The sequence below is a fragment of the Oryzias melastigma genome, unplaced genomic scaffold (assembly GCF_002922805.2).
Source record: "Oryzias melastigma strain HK-1 unplaced genomic scaffold, ASM292280v2 sc00305, whole genome shotgun sequence".
NCBI classification, from domain to species: Eukaryota; Metazoa; Chordata; class Actinopteri; order Beloniformes; family Adrianichthyidae; genus Oryzias; species Oryzias melastigma.
Window position 1 is genome coordinate 11,606 of NW_023416915.1, and position 21,311 is coordinate 32,916.

Sequence of the window (21,311 nt, forward strand, 5' to 3'; positions counted from 1 at the left end):
TGCAGACTAAAGCTGCCTTCACACACATTTCAGGCTTTCACATTCAACTCTTGTATTCTCGTGACACTATGGAAGAAAATGTGCGTCCACTGAAGGCTCGTTGAATGCTAAACCAGGTGAACGCCGACCAATCAGGGACTTGGATTTGGTAGTTCAGTTTAAAAAATGATTGCAGTTAATCAGAATTAATTTTTTTCAGGTTTGCAGAAAATTATTTACATTTTGTGAATCGACTCCCGGCCCTAATACATGCATTTTTGGAAATTGTGCACTTTTACGGAGTCCCCAAAGGGAGAAAGTTACCAAAAAAAATGGGTTCTGGTTTCTAGCGCGAGAAACTAAATGGTTAACCAGTTAGTTCCAGGTGCACGCCAGTTACATAGTTTTAAAGGAACTAATGCTACAGTTTTTAAACTTTCTTACACGACTCATCATCACCTATTTCAACAAGCTTATTTTTCCTGGTTGACAGTTGCACTGTTTTTATTGAATTGTTGAAGCTACCTGACAGAAGTGCTCTGATTAAGTGTTAAATGATAAAAGAAGGTCAATTAGGACATCGATGCTAATTTTGAGTTTAGCTAATGTTTTAGCAACATTTTTATATAATTTAGCATCTAATGAAGTTTTTTGGGCTAATTCTAAGATAAGCTAATGTTTTAACAACGTTCTAGCTCTTTTTAGCTAAATTGGCATTTACTGAGGTTTTTCAAGCTAGTATTTTAGCAATGTGCTTTTTGGCTAGTGTGGCACCGATTAAAGATTTCTGGGCTAAGGCTAAGCTAAGCTAACACTGGAGCAAAATCTACTGAGGTTTTGGGCTAATTCAGAGTTCATACCCTTACACATTTTTTAAATTTACAGAATTTGTTCAATTTTTCAAGATTTTCTTCAAATTCTTTGTACACAATTTTAGTCCTTTAGCAATTTCAGCAGGATGCAAAAAGGTTTAGCATTTTCAGCAAATCCCTTCAGCGATTTCAGTAAATTTTTTCAGTGTATTCAGCAAAAAGCATTCACATTAGCATAATCACAACTTTTCTAGTTTTAAATTATTGTGAATCAGGAGCAGAGGAAAAAATGCTGATTGGAAAAAAGATTGTATTTGTGGTGTAATAAATTCATCACACGCTCTTTGCTCCGCTTCATTCTGATCATCCACTACACACAAACAGATCCATGAACGTCTTTGTTTTCCTGGTCTGAGCTGGAATCTGGATCAGAACTGTACAGCTGGATAATAATGATAATGATCATTTGTCGCACCGCTAATGCTAGCTTGGGAATGTGAGGGGCTGTAAGCTAGCAGGAGAGAGTGTAAACAGAGAGCTCTCAGCAACAGGAGGGGGAGGGATTACTCTACACCAAAAATCAAAGAGGCACAAAAAAAGAAATGTTTAAGTTTCTAATGAACTCCTGCTGCTCTGCAGAAACTATGTTGGGTTGATTGATTGATTGATTGATTGATTGATTCAAGCATAAATCGTGGACGACACAAGTCAAATAAAGTCCTAAAAAGCACATAACGACAACTAAAAGACCACTGGGAACGCTTCTAAAACAGATCAAAAGATGATTAAAGTGTCTTCAAGTAAAGTGAATGAATCCATTAAACGGGTTAACTTCTCTGCGGCTGTTTTAAAGAGCAACTGTTGAATCTGACGGATCATGCAGGAAGCTGGCACTCCAAGAAACCAGATGTTTCTGCTTTGAGGCTGGATTTGATCCAAGCTCCCTCAACTAGAGCCTCTTAAAAAAAGAAAAAGAGATTTAACAGAAACACCTGAACGACATAACCAGCAGGAAATGCATCCATTTGAAGTTCTCCGTTTCAAAGTCACATCATCTACTTCAGATGTGCTTCAGGACTGAGACGAGGAATCGGCACAAATGCAGACGCAGCTACAAAGACAAAATCCTAAATGTTTACCAGACTATAGATTTGCTGCATGACCGATCAGAGGAAAGCTCCCAACATGCATCTGGGTCCCAGAAGGCTTTCCCTCCAGGCGTCAGCAGCTGCTGATGAGGGGGAATCCTGATCGCTCCGATCTGGAATGATAATGAAGGGTTCAGCACCACAACAAGATGTTACAACCCGAACATCAAGCCACCCCGCCTGCACGGCAAACATGTATGTGAGGGGAACGTGACATTACACATTCTGCAGGTTCAAATCTGTGCACGAAGGAAACAGGTGATTAAATGTATGTCACTGGACGTTTGCAGAACCTTTACGCAGTTCGACATTACAAATGTTCCGGATTAAGAAAGGTAAACTTGTTTTTCTAGTGGAACTCTTTATTTAAAGCTGATTGACCCTCTGAGGTGTGAGGATAGAGGATGATCTTCTTTTAAACTCACCATCATCTAGTTTAGCTGATGCTCGATGGATCTGTTTGTCTCTAATCTGGAATGATATGAAGCAGCATTGATATGAATAATTGTTATTAATAAAACTAAATCATATGGTTGTTTTGCTTTTTGAGACAACATCTTGATAAATAAACCAAATTGAATTTTGTTTATCAGAACTGAATCTGGTCTGAACATACACGAATAAACATCACTGAAAGTCAAACAACAATGATGTCAGCCTCATGCTGAGACTCAGAGCAGGTATCAGATTCAGCGTTCTGGCTGCTTCTCAGGTCAAATGCAAACAACAACATTAGTGTGGGATGTACTGGACCTGAGTGATGCTTTGGTTCATAAAGGCTAACTATTTTTAATCATTACTAGTGGAAAAGTCAAAATCATGTCAACAGGAGACATTTCCTCAAAGTAAATGCAGATAAATGTAGTAAAGTACAGAACTAGGGCTGGGTTAATAAACGCATTTGAGAACAAGAAAAGTCAAAAATCAGTAGTTCAGAAAAAAGTGGTCTTCATTGATGATAGGTATTGATAACTGCTCATTAACCAGTTTACATCCAAACTGTAAAAGGTTGTTGGTGTTTAAAGGCAATCTTATCAAGTACATGACTGACTGAGATTTGTAATGGAGTATAACTCATGTATTAGCTTTAAATAATCTGATGAAAATCCTGCTTTTGGAAACTTGCCCTCACTTTTTCTGATCATGATGGAGGACACTTATAAAGAAAATTAAGATCAAATATGCATTTCTGAGTGTTTCTTTATTCAAATCACTGTGAATCAGGGGCAGATGAAAAAATGCTGCTTGAGAAAGATCATAATTGTGATGTAGAAAATGCTTTGGGCAGGTCAAAAACTCCCTGCTTCATTCTGATACGTCTATTTGCAAACAAATAGATTCATGAACGTCTTTGTGTGAGCTGTCATCTGACTCTTTCCATTGTGGTTATGCCGTTTTTGCAAAAATCCTGTTTTAAACAGTGGAGTATACAGGAAAGCTTGGATTATGAGACAGAGATTCTCAGAAATGTGTGTATCAAATATAGGTTATATAGTCTTAAAGATGGTGATAATTTGCTTTTTTTTAATATACAGTATATTTTAACTTTTTTTTTTTTTAATCAACTTTCCGGTCTTACAGCAGTCCCTGTAAGGTGCAGTTTGATTTACTTCATGCCAAAGCTCCAAAATGAGATTTTCAAAGTAAAAGGTTTCCACGACTTTTCTTCTCTCTCTTTTCATCTCCTATCCTGGACAGCTGACGTTCCCTCCTCTTTACCCATCTCTCCTCCCTCTTTTCTCCTCTCTCCCTGCCTCCTTCACCTTCCTCTCTTTCATCCTCCTCTTCCCTCTCAGTTTCTGTCCGACAGGAGAGCGGCTCTGTCCTCCTCTGACTCTTTGTTTGTTTGTTTTGCTTCCATCCCTAAACATGTCTTGGACTCGAGTTCTGGTCCTGTCACTGGTCTCCTTCCTCCTCATCCTCACCTGTAAGTAGTGAAGCTAAAAAGTGATGCAGAGATTTTTAGTTATGCGAGTAGAAGGACTCAAAGAGAGAGAAAGCTGTAGAAGTATATGACTGATGAATTCCAGGATTTTGAATACATCCGTAAAATTGTGTTTGGTTTAGGGCTGTCACGATTAGTCGACTAATCGACGACTAATCGACTATTAAAAGAGTTGATGACTAATTAAATAGTCGATTAGTCGACTAATCGACGACTAATCGACTATTAAAAGAGTTGATGACTAATTTAATAATCGATTAGTCGTTACTTTATATTCTATGGAGTCAGAGTGTTGTAAAGTTTAAAGTTATAATGAGATTCTGCTAGCTTTATGGACTATTTTGACATTTATTAAGGTCTTTAGGGCTGTTTTGGAGTTTAGCTAATATTTCAGCAACATGCTAGCTATTTTGGCTAACTTAGTTTTTTCTGGTTTTGTTTTTGGGCTAATTTAGCTAATATTGTAGCAGGCTATCAGCTTCAGTGTTTTCAGCTATCAGCAGGTGCGCCGCTATGAAAACATTTTTTTAAGGCCCCTAACACAGAAGCAAACTAGCATTAGGGGCCTTTGTGGGCCCCCTCAGTCTGGGCCCCTAGAATCAGCCACCATTCCCCCCCCTCTTCAGCACCCCTGGCCATCAGCTTCAGTGATTTCAGATATCTACTTCAACGCTTCAGCGTTTCTTCAGCAGCCAAATTCAGCTTACAGCATTCACACCAGCATTATCACATTTAATGCGGTTAATCTAGTTTTTAGTTAGTTTAAAGCTAATTGTGGTTAAGATGTGTGCTTTACATGCAGTTTGCACATGACCCCATTAGTCAAAGCTTGGCATCCAGTCATAAAAAATAAAAGACTAAAAGAATGTTGGGATCATTTTAACATGGAGTTCACTTGAATTGCACTCCTGCTCCCAAAGAATTTTTGTCTTCTCTTCTTTTAGTCTCCCTTTAGTTTTATAGGGTGAATTCTGTTACAGTTTGTTGCCTTTTTAAATCTTTATGAAAACATAAAGTTTGAGACACCAGCGACTGCGTGAGTGAGACCACATCTGTTCACATCATTTAGTCTATATGTTGAAAATTTTCTTAAAAAAAGAAAATTCTAATCTTGGGGTCAGATGTCATGAAGTCATGTATGATGATTTGAAATAAATGCTGAAATGTGTTATTACACAGCTACTAATATGTGTTTTGTCAGTAAACAGTCATATCGGGTGTCTCAAAGTTGTCCTAACCAGGGATCTGTAACCTGTGACTCCAGAGTCACGTCTGGCTCTTCTACTCCTGCATTGTGGGTCTATGGTTACATAAAAGTACAAATATTTTAGTTTAAGAAAGTCACTGTAAAGTAAAGTCTCTGCAAGACTCCAAAGCACATTAGCCATAGTGGTTCAATAATCGAGAACTAAACATTTTAACAATTTTCAGTGTTTTAGGTGTGGCTCATGGTTAAAAAAATACAGTTAATTAGCTCTGTTTTCATTTTTAAAAGTTAGATTTATGAATTAGCTGAGCAGCACCACAAACGTTCAAAAAATATGTTTTTTCTTCATTCCTGACATTACACTAAATTTTCCATAAAGATAATTCTCTGTGACACAGGAACTCTTTTCTTTTGAAAGGAAGGCTATTGAACACTGTTAAAAGTTATAAACTGTTTCATATTTGAGAAAAAAAGCTTTTTATTTATGCTAAAAATAAAGTTTATTTGCATTTCTCATAAAAACAACAATAATATAAACAAAAAATAAAATGTCTTATTTTCTAAAGGATGTGTGATCAGGTTGTGGTGAGTGAGAAATTGACCCAAACGGCTCTTTAAGTGTTAAATGTTGCAGACTCCTGTGGGAAACTGTTTCTAAATAATTTCCATGATCCCAAAAGTCAGAGAAATGTGGAAAGAAATCACGGTATTTCAGAGTGCAAAGTCGTGGAATATGTATGCATTTTACTGAGAGTGGGTTGCAATAAATATATGAGGAGATGATCTCTGTGGCTAAACTGTGACCATTGACTGTATACGAGAACTGGACAGAGTGAGTCTGATGTCACCCTTGGAAAATAACCTACTTCCTGCTAGAACCAAAAGAAGTCAGTTCAATCGCCATGTTGGAACCAGAAATCGTCAGTAGATGGTGAATGGTCTGTTTCTTTGGCAACCACTCTCACCAATCGGAAGTGAAGTTGTTGGGAGGCCACACCCCTTTAATTTGAAAAATTGGGCTACACGGAATGTTTTCCAGCAGATTTTGAAAGAGAATCTGCTGGAGTTATTATGTTAACTGTTGAAAAGTTACAGTATGTTAAAGATTTTGTGTTTAAACGTCACCGTCCTTTGAGGCAAAGAGAACTTATTTCCCTTAACTGATGAATGGTGCAAAAAATGTGCATACTGCCACCTGCTGGACAAGCTGTGCTCTGTTTGTTAAAGCTAAAAAGTTAAAGTCCCATTAGTTGCCACGAACATAGGTGTCTGACATCTGCTCCCCACATTTGACCCATCTCCTGGGGGGGCGGTGAGCTGCAGACACAGGCGCACTCGGGAACCATTTGGGGGTTTAATCCCCCAATCCAACCCCTTAATGATGAGTGTCAACCAAAAAGACATTTTTGATAGAATGTAGTCTGGATTTGAACTCACGACCTTCCAGTCTCAGGGCGGACACTCTACCACTGAGCTGCTAGAGAAACAGAAAGTTATAGATTTTTATATGATGTCTTTAATGAAGATGTCTATGATAATATAATGTAGAGAAGACTTCAGACATCACCAACTGTGTGCAGTCACAAATGATGATGATCTGAGCAAATGTCAGCATGTTCTACTTCTGTTTTCCAGACTCTTATACTGTAGCAGCGGTCGATCTTTAGATTCTGGTTGGATTAAAACAAGTATAAGATATTAGAGATAATGGAGTTTTGATACAACCTGACAAGAGACGTTCTTATTTGTTTTATCTTGAATAAAACAAGTTTTGAGCAAAAAACATGGTGGGCTTAGTGTTTTTGAATATTTTGATATCAGATTTTTAGGTTATATGTAAATAAAAAATAGGGGCGGAGTCAGGAGTTTGTGGCGGGGCGGAGCCAAAGATTTGTGACAGGGCGGAGCCAGGAATTTGCGACGGGGATGGAGCAAAATATTTCTGACAGGGGTGAAGGGAAAGATTTGTGACAGGGGCAGAGTCAGGAATTTGTGACAGGGTGGAGCCAGGATCTTGTGATGGGGCGGAGCAGAAGCTTTGTGATGGGGGCGGAGCCAAAGATTTGTGACAGGGGTGGGGCCAGGATCTTGTGATGGGGCAGAGCCAAAGATTTGTGACAGGGCGGAGCCAAATATTTGTGACAGGGCGGAGCCAAATATTTGTGATGGGGGCGGAGCCAAAAATTTGATAGGGGCCGGAGCCAGGAACTTGTGAAGGGGGCACAGGCAAAGATTTGTTATGGGTTTGGAGCCAGGAATTTGTGACGGGGGCGGAGCTAGGATTCTGTGACGAGGCAGAGCCAAATCTTTGTGACGGGGTGGAGCCAGGAATTTGTGATGGGCGGGGCCAAATCTTTGTGATGGGGTGGAGCCAGGAATTTGCAATGTGGTTGGTTTGTGACAGCAGTAACATCAGTAGCCTGTCCAAACACCACGCTAAAATACATCAGATTCAAGCAGAGATGCGCAGCGTCTGACCGTCCAAGTGAGACGTCTAGCAGCGTTGTTTTATCCAACAGGTACAGAAAAGTCCAGCAGATTTGAAATAAAGAAAGGAAAATCATTATGGATACCAGCAATGTAAAAAACAATGATCATATAATATTAACAGGACGAATATTAATATTGTGTCTAAATAATAATAAATTATCTGATATAAAATGAATTAAAATGCAGCAGTATGAATTTGTATTTCTATATTCATTGCTCTTTGAAGTGAGAGGGCCATATAGTGGGGCAGCTTAGCCCATTTATTTAACAGAATTGTGCATTTTGTGATACAAGCACCAAATTTGGCACACATGTACATTAACATGTTGCGAACATTTTCAGATATTGGGCCACTTGGAATTCTCTGTTTATGTCCGCCATTTGAAATAAACATTTGTGATTATCTTTGGTTCTAATGCTGCTATTGACTTGATTCTTGTGTCTACATGTATGTTTTTGGGGACAAGGAATCTAATGGTAACCATTTTACAATCGACTTGTACCAATCAAATGAATAATCATAATGCACAAATCAAAATCAAAGTCACAAATATAATCCAATGCCCAATTCAATGCACAATCATAATTTCAACTTAATGTTATCTTTCACAGTTTATTATATCATTGTATTTGGAAATTATCTATACTAGGAATATATTAGAATGAACACAATACTTGATGATAATGATACTTAATAATGATTTTATTAAAGCATGTTAGATGGGTGTAAAAGTCTTAGGTCTGCAAATGTCTTAAGTACAATTCTGACGAGCTACATGGCCTAATGCCGGCTAATACCGGCTAGTTATATGTCACTACTGAAGATATGTGTACACAAACAATGTCATGTTAACAAGTTCAGCACTGCCACTAATACATGTATGCCGTGGACTCATCGTCATACGCAGTGCCCTTCATACACACAGAGGGCTGTGCACTGAAGGACAGCCTTGCATTTGCATCGCCTCACACACCCCTTCTGGCACTTGCAAGAAACCAGCTCAATGCAGCTGTGAGTTGCCTCAGGTAGTCTAGTCCAGTATGGTCTGTGCTATCCTCCAGTCATAGACCAACCCCAGTTGGTTGGTGGAGGGAGCTCTGGTGCTGGCAGCAGTATCTGACCCCACACATGTCCACCTTGATACACTGCCCTCTTGACATGTTCCTCTAAAGCTGCCTTTGTAGGAGGGATCAGCTGCACATTGTTCTTCCTTGCGAAGAGTTTCCTCCTGGCCTTGTCAATGTCCGTGCATTTGCAGGTTCAATCATACAGCAGGATCACAAACCTCTCGATTATGCATGTTGCATTGTTTGGTATGTCACATGGTGCAGAGGACGACAGCAGCAGGGCCTCAGTAAGTTCTGGCAGTACTGTCTAGACTGCACAAGCAGTCTTCTTTCCATGTCTGACAAAGCTGGACACAGTGTTACATCCAGTTAGAGCATGGAACATTGGCAATGCACAAGCCTTGTCTCGTCCCAGTCTAGCTGCTATTTCATGTGCCGCTAGGTATCGGAAACGTTGTCTTGTTCCAAAGGCCACCCATAGTTCAACTTCTGGTTGAAATTCCTCTACCAAAGACACTGCTAGCACTACAGCATTGGTGTCTAAAGTCCGGATGACTATAGAATGGTGTCCATGCTTCAATATCCGACTGTCATCCTCTTCATGGTCACATGGGGTGAGTGAGGTCAGATCTGGTATCAGTGGCTTGGTGAGCACTACCTCTCCATCAGTAATGACAAGTTGCTTGTCCTCTTGGTCAAACCATTCCATGAGGGCAGCTGAGAGGAACCTGAACAGCTCAGTCTTGTTGCTGTCCACCCATAGGAAGTTCTGCCAGTTTCCTGGTATGGCCGCAGTAGCCACCACACGTCTCCGCACGCCTTGTCCCCGCCTTGCACGTGTACTACCTTTCAGTGAATCAGCAAGGTAAGTATCCCAGACCAGATCCAGGCATGACACTGTTTGCAGATTCATAAATATATATGGGAGGAAGATATGATGTGCATACTCTTCAAAGGTCTTTGAAGCAGCTGGCTTCAGCATCTGGACGATGGCTGCTCCATCAAGCACTATACAGGTAGTGACAGGAGTCTCTGTCTTGGCATCAGAGACTTCTTCCAAGCATGTGATGAGATCATTCTTGGTGCCAATGAAGAGGTTTCCACGATCGGCAGCGGAGCCACCACCAGTGTGTGAATGTGTGTGTGAATGGGTGAATGGGTCTGTGACTGTGAAGCGCTTTGGGCCCTCGAATAAGGGTACAAAGCGCTTTACAAGTATACGCCATTTACCATTTACCATCAGATAGTGCAGGAGGACATGTCTGATTTTCATGATGAAAGAACTCGAGGTTTCCACCCCTTGTTTCACAGTCAATGTAGAGGTGAAGAAGAAGAAGAAGAGTTCACTGTCATTCTTGAGGCAAGGCAAGCTGTTGCTGACCTTTACTCCGGCTTCTTGGAGTAGAAGTACTGAACACCTTCAGCTTGTTATGAGAAATGGGATCATCCAGTGCTTTTGTTCTGTCCATCAGACACTCTCTGGTGAAAGCCTAAAACTGCTGTTGGCCAGTCTTCTTGGCATTCATCAGGGTCTCCACGGCAGCAGGACTTGCAATGTTCTTTGTGTCCAGTATGACTAGATCCCGACTCTCCTCCTCAAATGGGTTGCCCATCTCCTCTATGACACTGACAAGAGAGCGAACATCTTTCACAAATGAGTCCTGAACACTTGGTGTCTGATCATGACGACTTGTGTCTGCTGTTTGTCGTTTCCAATATTGGTTCCCATCCTGGAATTCTTCGATCACCCTAGCAACTTCTGGTCCTGCAACCATCCACCGACGATGGGCACTAGGGGTGTCAGTGAGCCCAACTGTGCCACCATCTCCTTTGATGCAGGCATTGAGGCATTGCCACTACAGCTACCGAACAACTACTACTACCACCACCACCCAAACCAAGTCATTTAATCCCAAGATAAAGACAAATGTAGATTGAAAAGTGACCATGTAATGTAAAAAAAGCCATTTTGAAATCCAATATGGTGGCCCAGGGGTAAAAATATGCAATGCATATTGTTACCATTGGATCCCTTGTCCCCAAAAACATACATTTACACACCATAATCAAGCCAATAGCAGCATTAGAACCACACATAATCGCAAATGTATATTTCCAATGTCGGCTATTTTGAAATCCAATATGGCGGACATAAACAGAGAATTCCAAGTGGCCCAATATCTGAAAATGTTCGCAGCATGTTAATGTACATGTGTGCCAAATTTGGTGCTTGTATCATAAAATGCACAATAGGTTTGCTATGCTGCCTCACTAATATGATATACTCTGCATTTAAATTCTTTACTGGAGTTTTCTTAATTAGTTATCTTGATATGTATGTAATTATTGTAAAGACACATTAGTATTTATTTACCCTTTTATTTTAATGTTGGAAAGGGTGTTAAATGAACATATTGTGTTTTAAATTATGCTGAATGAAGGTTTTGAAGAAAATAAAAAGATATATTTGTTTACAAAAATAGTTATATATCAGAGATTGTCAATATTTTGATCATTGCAATGCTTGCCATATCCAGATACTATCGGTATCGTGAGTCATTTATCGTGAATCGCTTCGTATCGTGAGTTACCCTGAGATTTCCAGCCCTAATCACAACGTGGTCTTGTGTAGAGTGTCCGCCTTGAGACTGGAAGGTCATGAGTTCCAATCCCCTTAACAATGGGACCCAGTGCCTCCCTGCTTGACACTCAGCATTAAGGGGTTGGATTGGGGGTTAAACCACCAAATGGTTCCCGAGCACGGCTGTGTCTGCAGCTCACCACTCCCCCAGAGGGATGGGTCAAATGCGGAGAACAAATTTTGCACACCCCGGTGAGTGATAACTAATGGGACTTTAACTGTAATCTATGTTTTTATATGATACTGGCAGCAACATGGCACAGAGTTTGGATTCAGTACTCATTCAAAGTAAAAACTATCTGAACATAGAACACAAGCTAATGGGGGTGTAGAACCGCTCAGTCAGTGTGCTGCCGACTAGTGATCGAGGTTTGGAGTGAAAAACAAAAGGAAGACTCATAAATAAAGAAAGTTTGCCTTGTTCATATTTTAAATTGATACAAGTATCATTAAAAGAAGTATCACGATATATATCGCCAAATCAATTTTTCCTACACCCGTAATAGACATTCAGATACTTTTTCAAATGACCAGAAAATTGTTAAAGAAGTTTGTTCTGATATTCATGTAACAGTTGAGCCTGTTGTTGTCAGTGACCAGTGCGGTGAGGAGTGCAGCCGTACCGGATGACGCCAAACCAGCCGACGCCAAAGGTGCAGCTTGATCCACTCGCTCGAGAATCTCCACCGGCTTTTAGAGGTGTTAACCCATATGACCTCTGACCTCTAGACGCCGTGCGCCGGGTGTTCATGGCTGAGTCGGAGGCCTCAAACTTCTTCAAACGCCGCAGCCGTCGGTCACCCAAGTACTACGCCGAGCTCGTGGGTAAGCTGGTCAGCCGGTTAACCGTGTCAATATGAAGCCACGTGATCTAAGATCCACTCAGGATTGAGTTTTTGAGTTAGGCTGAACTAATATTACTTTAACACTTTATAATAAGATTCTTAACAAACTTTATTAACACATTAACATTATTAATGTGGATGTTTATGACATTCATTAGCAGGATAAGCTTTATTAACATACTTAGTAGTAGTAGTTCACTTTTGGCTTGTCCCTTTCGGGGTCGCCACAGCGTAACAGCACCCACTGTTTCGCAACATTTGGCAGAGTTTTTATGCCGGATGCCCTTCCTGACGCAACCCTGTACTTGAGGGGCACAGGGACCCAGTTAGGCAGCAGGGTCAAGGGTCTTGACTAAGGACCCAATCTGGGTGGGGATCAGTGGACAACCCTGGGAATCGAACCCAGGGCTCCTGCGTGTCAGCCCTTCACCTAGCCCACTGAGCCACCCAGCCGCTACTATTAACATACTTAGTAAGATTCATTAACATCTAAACTGATACAATTGTCTACAAAGGCCATATTAATAAACTGCTTAACTAATATATTATCTATGTCAACATTATTCTGAGTGTTTACAGCATCTCTTCTAAAGTCTTACCCTTGTGTCTGATAGACGTTGATGTGGTTTAGATATGAATCCCTTGACAACCCACTTTTATCTGACCACTTCCAATGAAAAGTCATATTCATGTGTAGGTATGAACATTTTTTTGGGATCCGCGCACAAAACACACATCCATTGATCTTGCGTTGAAAGTTAAAGTCAACTTTGACCAATCAGAGACTCGGTTGTGACCTACGGAAGACAACCCTTTAATTCACAGAAGTGCCAACCGCTTGAAAATTGATCATGAAGGAGAAATGAATAATTGTGGTTTTTGCCCAAGCAGAATTCTGTGACACCAAGTCTGTCACATATCGGAATAGAGCTGTGAAAGAAGAAGTCTGGAGCGAGATTCACCAGATTTACACCACTTTGACATTTCACACCAAACCTCTTCCAGCTGTAGGTGGTGGGCATGCGCTGGTGTTGGGTAGCAGCAATCCGGTGGGAACGCTATATGTTGTTTTGTGCGTACTTGGACGTGTGTCACATGTATTAAGTGAACGTAGATTTACAGATTTTCCCTGATAAACTTTGGGGTTTCTGTGGGGAAAAAATTGAGGTTTCTTTGTGATTCACTTTGACAAAAATCAACTGCAAGCTGGGAAAGTTCAGAAGCTTCACGTGTGTTTTCTGAATGGTTGTAATTCTTTCTGTCACACATACATGCACACACACATGCACACACATATATCAGCGAGCTGCTACAGGAGGAGTCACAGGAAACTCTGGAGCTGAGCTTCTGTGAGCTCCACAAAGCAAAGATCTCATTCCTGCACCAGCAGCAGAAAAATACCCTTTAGTAATGAGCATCTCAGTTATGTAAACAGCAAGAAACCTGTTTTAATTTATTAACCCTGTGTTATCTTCAGGGGTCCAGATGACACCACTTTTAATGTCGACATGCCTAGAAGAGCACAAGGATTACATAAAAACAGTCTAGTTCAGTTTTAGTCATTTCCATATTCTAGTGAAAATCCTCCTCAGGAAGTGACCGAGTTGTATTTGTTGATGTGTTTTCTCATTTGAATGTCAGTTAAAGTCAGTGTGTTGAACAAAACGGAATGTTTTAGAAGAGCAACAATAGATCCTCTCTGCTTTAGTCATAACTGTGTTGTGGGCGCAGAAGTCTGCTAATTTCCCAGCATGCCTCTTTTTACACTCTCTCTTTCGCCTCACATCCAAAAGCTAACACTCATTAGCATTAGCATAGCTATCCAGTCGCACAGTTTAGATCCAGATTCCAGCTCAGATGAGGAAAACAAAAACGTTTATGAATCTGTTTGTCTGCATGTGGATGCATCAGAACGCAGCAGACCAGGGAGACATTAATGAATTACCCCCCTGGGGATTAATAAAGTATCTTGATTGATTGATTGACATTAGCCCCGCCCATTTCAGTTAGTGCATCATACACCTGAGTCTTTTCAAACATTAGGTTTTTTTATCTGCTCCTGTCCCATCATTATTTGAAAAAAAAAGATACTCAAAAATGCAGTTTAACCTTAAAATTGTATAAATGCCACAAGAACATGTTACCCAGTCAGCAAAGTCAGGTGACCCCAAAAGGTTTAAAGGAGGGCAGAAAAGGTGGGTTTGTCCACATTGACTTAAGTTGGCACTCAGTGGGTAGCTAACTATGCTATCCAGGTGCCTGGAGAACAGCTCCGCTGTAGCGAGCTCTGCTGTAGAGAGCTCTGCTGTAGCATGCTAGCAAGTTGCGCCGTAGCAAGCTCCGCTGTAGCGAGCTCTGCTGTATTGAGCTAGCAAGCGCTGTTATATCAAGCTAGCAACCGCCCCTGTAGCGAACTAGCAAGCTCCACTGTAGGGTGTTCTGCTATAGCATGCTAGCAAGCTCCATTGTAACATGCTAACAAGTTCCTCTGTAGCGAGATCTGCTGTAGCGAGCTAGCAAGCTCCACTGTAACATGCTAACAAGTTCCTCTGTAGCGAGCTTGCGTGCTCCACTGTAGCATGTTAACAAGTGCCTCTGTGGTGAGCTAGCAAGCTCCGCTGTAGCGAGCTCTGCTGTATCATGCGAGCAAGCTCTGTTATATCACGCTAGTGACCACCCCTGTAGCGAGCTAGCGTGCTCCACTGTAGCATGCTAGCATGTTCCTCTGTAGCGAGCTAGCGTGCTCCACTGTAGCAAGCTCCTCTGTAGCATGCTAGCGAGTTCCTCTTTAGTGTTTGTTTTAGTGATTGCTGTTCAGCCTGTTTCGAGTTCGGGAGCTCCACTGTATGAAGCTAGCAACCTCCCTCTTATCGAGCTAGCAAGCTAGCAAACCAGTGAGTGTCATTGTAGCAAGCTAAAGAGCCCTACCAGGTGGTTGGCTAGCATAGTGAGCTAACCCACTGCACTTAAGTCAATATGGACCTCCACAGAAACCACGGACAAACCAATTTGGGGCCAACATTTAAACCATATGGGACCCACTCTGTTTTGCTGGCTGGGTAAAAACACCAAAAAACAATTTTCATTGGAGTGGCTGTTTAAATGCTTTATGTGAATCCAACAGAAAACTATTCAGATGTTTGACTCAGCTCAGAAACAGACCCCAGATCTGCTGCACGGCTAATGGGATTCCTGATGGCTGAAAATTGTTGCCTAAACTCCTACAATTACAAACTAATGACCCGCTGGACTAAAGAAATGTTTGTAGAGTGAATACAAGCCTGTGTGATTACCATAAACACTGTGAGGCCAAATGTGCTCTAAGCTTGTTAGGATAATGGCGACACTTGGAGGAAAACAGACACTACTGACCTAAAAACAGCCTCCCTTCTACCTCATCGTTCAGCACTTTCAGCTCGAAACAGGAAACAAACAAGGTGGGAATATTTGGTCAAACATGCCAGTTTACTGAGGTTTGTTGTTTTGGTAAACAAGCCTCTGTTTTCATCATTGACTGTATACAGCATAGAAGAACTGGACTGAGTGACTCCTCCCTCCTGGTGTTCCAAACAGGAAATGTCAACAAATACAGTTTTCTTAATGAACTACAACCTTAAAACAGACAAAATTAGAAGCAACAAATGCATTTTTTTTCCAATATTGGCTATTACTCGCACAATGGAGTAGCGGTTAGCACTCTCACCTCACAGCAAGAGGATCCTGGTTCAATCCCAGCTGGTCCTTTCTGCATGTTCTCCTCGGTCATGTGGGTTTTCTCTGGTTTCCTCCCACAGTCCAATAACATGATTCACAAGGTTCACTGGTGGTTCTGAAAGTCTGTAGGTGTGAATGTGAGAGTGTGTGGTCGTATGGCCCTTCAACAGAGGAGATCTGTTTAGTGTGTACCCCCATCTTTACCCAATAACACCTGGGATAGGCTCCAGCAACCCTGTGACCCTAAAACAGATGGAAAATGGATGACTGTTACGGCATGTTGTGTTTTACTCAGACTGCATTGTGGGTACTGAACTGAAGAAAAGACCTGATGTCATTTGGTTGCCTTCTTAATTGAAAAACATCTAAATTATGAATTTATAGATGCTGTTGATCTCGTTCAGAAGCAGAAACTCCTGCATCTGATCTCAAGCAGACTCTGGTTCAGCATTTAGTGGAACAGGAGTGATTATATGAACTGGATTCAACTGGATTTTGTTTTTGTTTCTTGTGGCCGGTTAACTTTTTGTGAAAATCTTTTGATGTCAGAATTCCCGCGGGCGTCGTTTGGGGACCCCTGCTTTAAGACATGCTCCACCTGCTTCTTTCATGGTTCTGTGGTTCCAGATGCTCTAGAATTATCCTCTATTATTATTGAACCAAATGTGTCTGTCGTCTTTTTATCAAAAGTTGAGCAAGGGATGAAGCGGGCCGCCAGCGAGCGGAGGAGGGAGTTCAACGAGGAGCAAAGGAACGAGTATGAGAAGTACGCCGAGGAGGACCGCGATGGTGAGAACCCGACTGGATTCCTGCTTCACCTCATCTCCACGTGCAGCAGAGCTTTTCCCAGCATGACTGTTCTGGGTTCTACTTAGAGAAACGATTGGCAAAAAAAACGTCATGCAGGAAAAGTCAATGTTAGTGAAGGTTTTGTTTTTAATTTAAACCCACAAAATCAATCAAATCAATCAATCAATCAGATTTATTTCGAAAATACGTAAAAAAAACAAAGCAAAAAACAGACAATAAAAGTTATCTATTCACTGGAGTAAAAACTTTTCTGAATAGTCATGTAAAAGAAAAGAAAAGTAAACCGAGTACTTCCTCCCCTTAACCACAAAAGAAAGCTCCCACCCCAAAAACATCATGTCCTCCTTCTGGAATTCAAACTTAATGAACCAATTTTAAACCAATAAAATAAGTAGTACTGTATATAGAGAACCGGACTGAGTGACCACCTCCCCCCCTGGCGTTCCAAACAGGAAGACCTGCTGGTTCCAACACGTCATAATCCCATTGTAAACTGTAAAACAGGTTACCATGTTAGATTATGGGCAGTTCTCTCACAATTTCTGAGTAAAACTGATCGACTTCTTAGATAAAATACTTTCAATCTTCAACGTTGAGAAAAACTCAGTGTTCTCATTATGCCTAAAATAAGGAATCGGGAGGTTGGATGAATGGAGAAATCCCAAAAACAGGACCCAGAAAGAAAAGGAAGGAGACAGACGGGCTAAAATCAGAAACTTGGAGGCGACTGGATGCAGCAGCCTGAGCCAAATCACGTTTGCTGGAGGCAGCATGAGAGCCGTCCCACTGGAGACCTGACAGTGCGGCGGAGCGTCCAGCAGAGAACGCACGCTTAGGGGGTCCACAAAAGATGGCAGCAGCAGCCACACTCCAGCTCGTCTGCAAAGCCTGCATTTGTGGCTCACCACGACAGTCACGGAGGTGAGCCACGGCGGAGCGCGAGCCGCCTCTAAACGGAGATCCAGCCGCCACAACGATGGGACTGCGGTCCCAGACTGAGATCTAGTCCAGCTACACTTGGCTGCTAAACATAGGGATTTTTTGAGCCCCTTCTAAAAGTAAATAAATAAATATTGTAGAAATGCTACTTTTATCTTTAAACTCTCACCAGATCATCTTCTGATCTGTAGTAAAATCATTCTCAGTGGTTTTAGTGAAGATTTCTAGCCAAAAAAAAAACCAAAACTGTTCTTTTCTAGTTTCTGTAGAGCAGCAGGAGTTCAATAGAAATTCACCTCTGAGTTGAGAACCGCTACTGTTGGTCAGTCAGGCCTAATTTCCCATCATGCCTTTGTTTACATGCTCTCCTGCTAGCTTATAGCTCCAAGCTAGCATTAATATTGTCACTATCCAGCCGTCCAGTTCTGATCCAGATTCCAGCTCAGACGAGGAAAAAGACATTTGTCTGCATCAGAGCAGGACGTTTGTGACCTGCTGAATGAAGCTTTTGCATCAAAGGCTTTTTTAAATCACAGTTTCTCCAAATCCCAACATTCTGAATAAAGAAATACTCAGAAATGCTAATTTAAGCTTAATTTTCTTTATGAATGTCACGAGGAAAACGCTACAATTACATGTTAAAAAGACATTTTTTTTATCAGTGTGTTTTTATTTCTTTTGTCAAATTGTTGCAAATTCATCTGGAGGATTCAGAAATCTCTGTTTTCCGTTTAAAAACAATGAAGTGGGATTCAGTTTTTGTTAGAAGAACCTCATCCAGATCAGGAAACGGCGATGACAATAAGACAAACAGTTAGTGGGAAATGAAAGCAACACTTTGGAGTTTGAAATGACTTTCACACCCCATGGAAGAAAAAGGACAAACCGTGTCAACTAACTGTAGTGTCTGAAACCCATAAGACTCTAAAAGTCTACTGGATTTGGATTTAAATTGTTTTTTAAATGTGTTTTTACCAGCAGTAAAATTCAAAGTTTCTGAAGAAAAGAAAACGTATTTAGAGGATTTTTGTGTCAGTAGTTTGCTGGTTTTCTTCAGTTTCATGAATTTGTAGACTTCCAAAAGATAATATCTGACTGATTTATTTCATTTAGTCTTAAACGTTGCTGTTCTAGCTCATCCATGAGTTTCTAACTGCTTTTCAGTTCCATCTGTGCCCTGTGAGCCAGTTTGTACTCCAGAAAAAACCAGAGCTGACAGAATAAAAAGCAGGAATTTGTTTTTTTAACTAACTTTGTGATTTACTGTTAAATATTAGCCTGGCTTAGGTTGCTGGATAAATAAACATAATTTTTTTAGATCTGAAAGAGGAATTCCTGTTTTTGTTTATATTAAAGCACTAGAGGGAAATTTAGAGAAAAATCTAAGGAACGTATTATTTTAAGACTCGCCGTAGGAAAAATTTAGGCTTAACTTTGCAAAATCAAACTAAATTACACAAAGACAGAGATATAATTGGTACTTTAGAAACTTTTAAATTTCCAGTAAGACACTCTGAAAGATTCTTTTTATTCCAGAGATAAACGAGAGGTCGAGGGAGATGAGCGAGCAGCTGCGGGAGTATCACTACGACGGCCTCTACCCTCGCTCCCACTGGTTCCACTGAGCATGCTCAGCACAGAGTGCAACGGCACCATAACATTTCCATTACCCTCGCCATGTATTAATAATATTCGCATGTCAGTCTAAGTTTCCTGTTCTTTTATTCTCCTTTTTCCAGAGTAATTTCTGGTAGTGTTATTTTTATACATAATTAAATGTGCAATATGCATCTTCAGTGAGCAGTAACGGTGTTGAAGGTGCAGTTTTTGTAGGTTTGTGCATGCCTCTCCTAGTTTTTGTGTACATAAAGTGATGCCAACGTATCGCTACAGCAACAGAAAATAAACAACTTCTAGAAACACAACTGGATGTTTTTTGTTTTTTTCTGCAGGAAAGATTCAGATCATTGAGACGACGGGCGTTAAACTCGCTCGAGGAATGTTCGGCATTTGGAATCCTCAAAAAACAGTCACGGAAAAAGAGGGAGCTGCAGAAGGGATCAGACTGAACGCAGTCCCACATTCCAGAGGGGGAATATTAGACAGAAACCTGGAGAGAGGAGGCAGAGGGAGGGAGGGGGACAGAAGAGGAAAAGTCTCCTGTAGAATGAAGCAGCTTTCACTGCCTGGGATTCACTCACAGGTCCAGACCTTCAGCTTCATCTCTGGTTAAAGCCTTTATTCGGTCCACAGCTGTCCTGGGCTGAAGGACTTCTCTTTCTTACTCCTCTTTCTTTTGCTGTTGCCACAAACTCACCACAGTTTGCAGACATCTGGAACCTGGTGAACATTTAGACATAGTAAGAGGGAGAAACTGAGGCCAAAATCTCCCAAAATACTTCAAAATCAAGTTATGAAACCAAAACACACATTCTAGGGATATCTAAAGGAAGTTTGGAAATTATTATGGGATGGCCACAGGACCTACGGCTTGGTGACCACGGTGTGGCAAAGTATGGAATTTGAGATGTTCACATTTTTCCACCATGAGGGGAAAAAAAAACATTTGTCCGAACGATCTTCATGAAATTTCGTCTCCACTCCAACCAAAGTTCCCTTGACCTTTGACCTCAGGAGAGGCTGCAATCTCGATTATTCCTTTAAAAAAAATCCCTTTTGGTACCAGCGACACGTTTAAACTGGCCTCCTGAACTCCTCTAGCATCACTGGGAGGACACTCAGGAGAAAAGTTGGGATTAGAAGTTGTAGATTTGAGCTGCGTTAGTGTGGCGAGCTCACAAACACGGTGTTTCCATGCTGCTCGCATATTTCTTCATTGGAAAAAATATGAATCAGCTAAACGAAGCAATATAAACATATTAGGAATGTGGGCGTGGCTAACAAAAAACTTCTGTTGCCATGGAAATCTTAAAATTTACTTTTGCAGATTCTTCTAAAATTGACATTGACGCGTTCGTCATCCCCAGCGACAAAAAAATTAAATGGTTGCTATGGAGATAAAACCGACATAAAAGCTGCCACTTGAAAAAATAGTTTATTTTTAACGAATGTGTTGAACAGTGAGTCTGGGTCATAGGGGGCGGAGTCGGGTGGTCACTTTGGGCAATACAGCTGGGGGGTGTCTGTAACCGGAAGTGGAAGTTTCCTAAATGTGGCAAGTGGTACTTGTCAGAGTACTTTTTAAAAAAACAACACCACCTTGGGATCTGAGCCCAAGGAACAATTTACATCAAGGCACGGTGGGTCTTGCAAAGTTGACACAGAGACTGTTACGCCCCATGTGGTCTAGGGGTGCAGGCCCTAACATAAAGGTAAATTAAATAAGAAATGTAACAAAAGCACAACAAAAGTCTCCATAAAAGTATAACAATATTTATTTACAAGAACAAAAACACCCAAACAATAACTAAAAGTGAAGCAAAAGGCTTCAGGGTGAACCAAGGCCAAAACAACAAACAAAACCCCAACTAACTCAACCCAGGGAGCTTACCTGCAAAAGAAACTGTAAAAGAATGACACACACTAACCTCCCTGGACTAACAGAAACAGGAGAAAACATTTACTAAATAAAATGGCAGTTCACCCCTACAGCTTCACCTAAAATAAACCAACACTAAACACAGAACACAGAGTGGGACCTAAACAAAACACCAAAGAAACTACAAAGTGCACACAAAATATAACAGGTGGAG

General features: G+C 41.0%; 1 protein-coding gene across 1 annotated transcript; it reads left to right on the forward strand.

Annotated features, from left to right (window-relative positions):
• The first annotated feature begins 1,271 nt into the window (after positions 1 to 1,271).
• On the forward strand, positions 1,272 to 19,523 carry ucmaa (upper zone of growth plate and cartilage matrix associated a). Its single transcript, XM_024262625.2, has 5 exons — positions 1,272 to 3,866; positions 11,884 to 11,943; positions 12,020 to 12,115; positions 16,540 to 16,638; positions 19,135 to 19,523. The coding sequence occupies exons 1-5, from the start codon at positions 3,809 to 3,811 to the stop codon at positions 19,221 to 19,223; spliced, it is 402 nt and encodes a 133-aa protein (XP_024118393.1). The 5' UTR covers positions 1,272 to 3,808; the 3' UTR covers positions 19,224 to 19,523.
• The last annotated feature ends 1,788 nt before the right edge of the window (positions 19,524 to 21,311 follow it).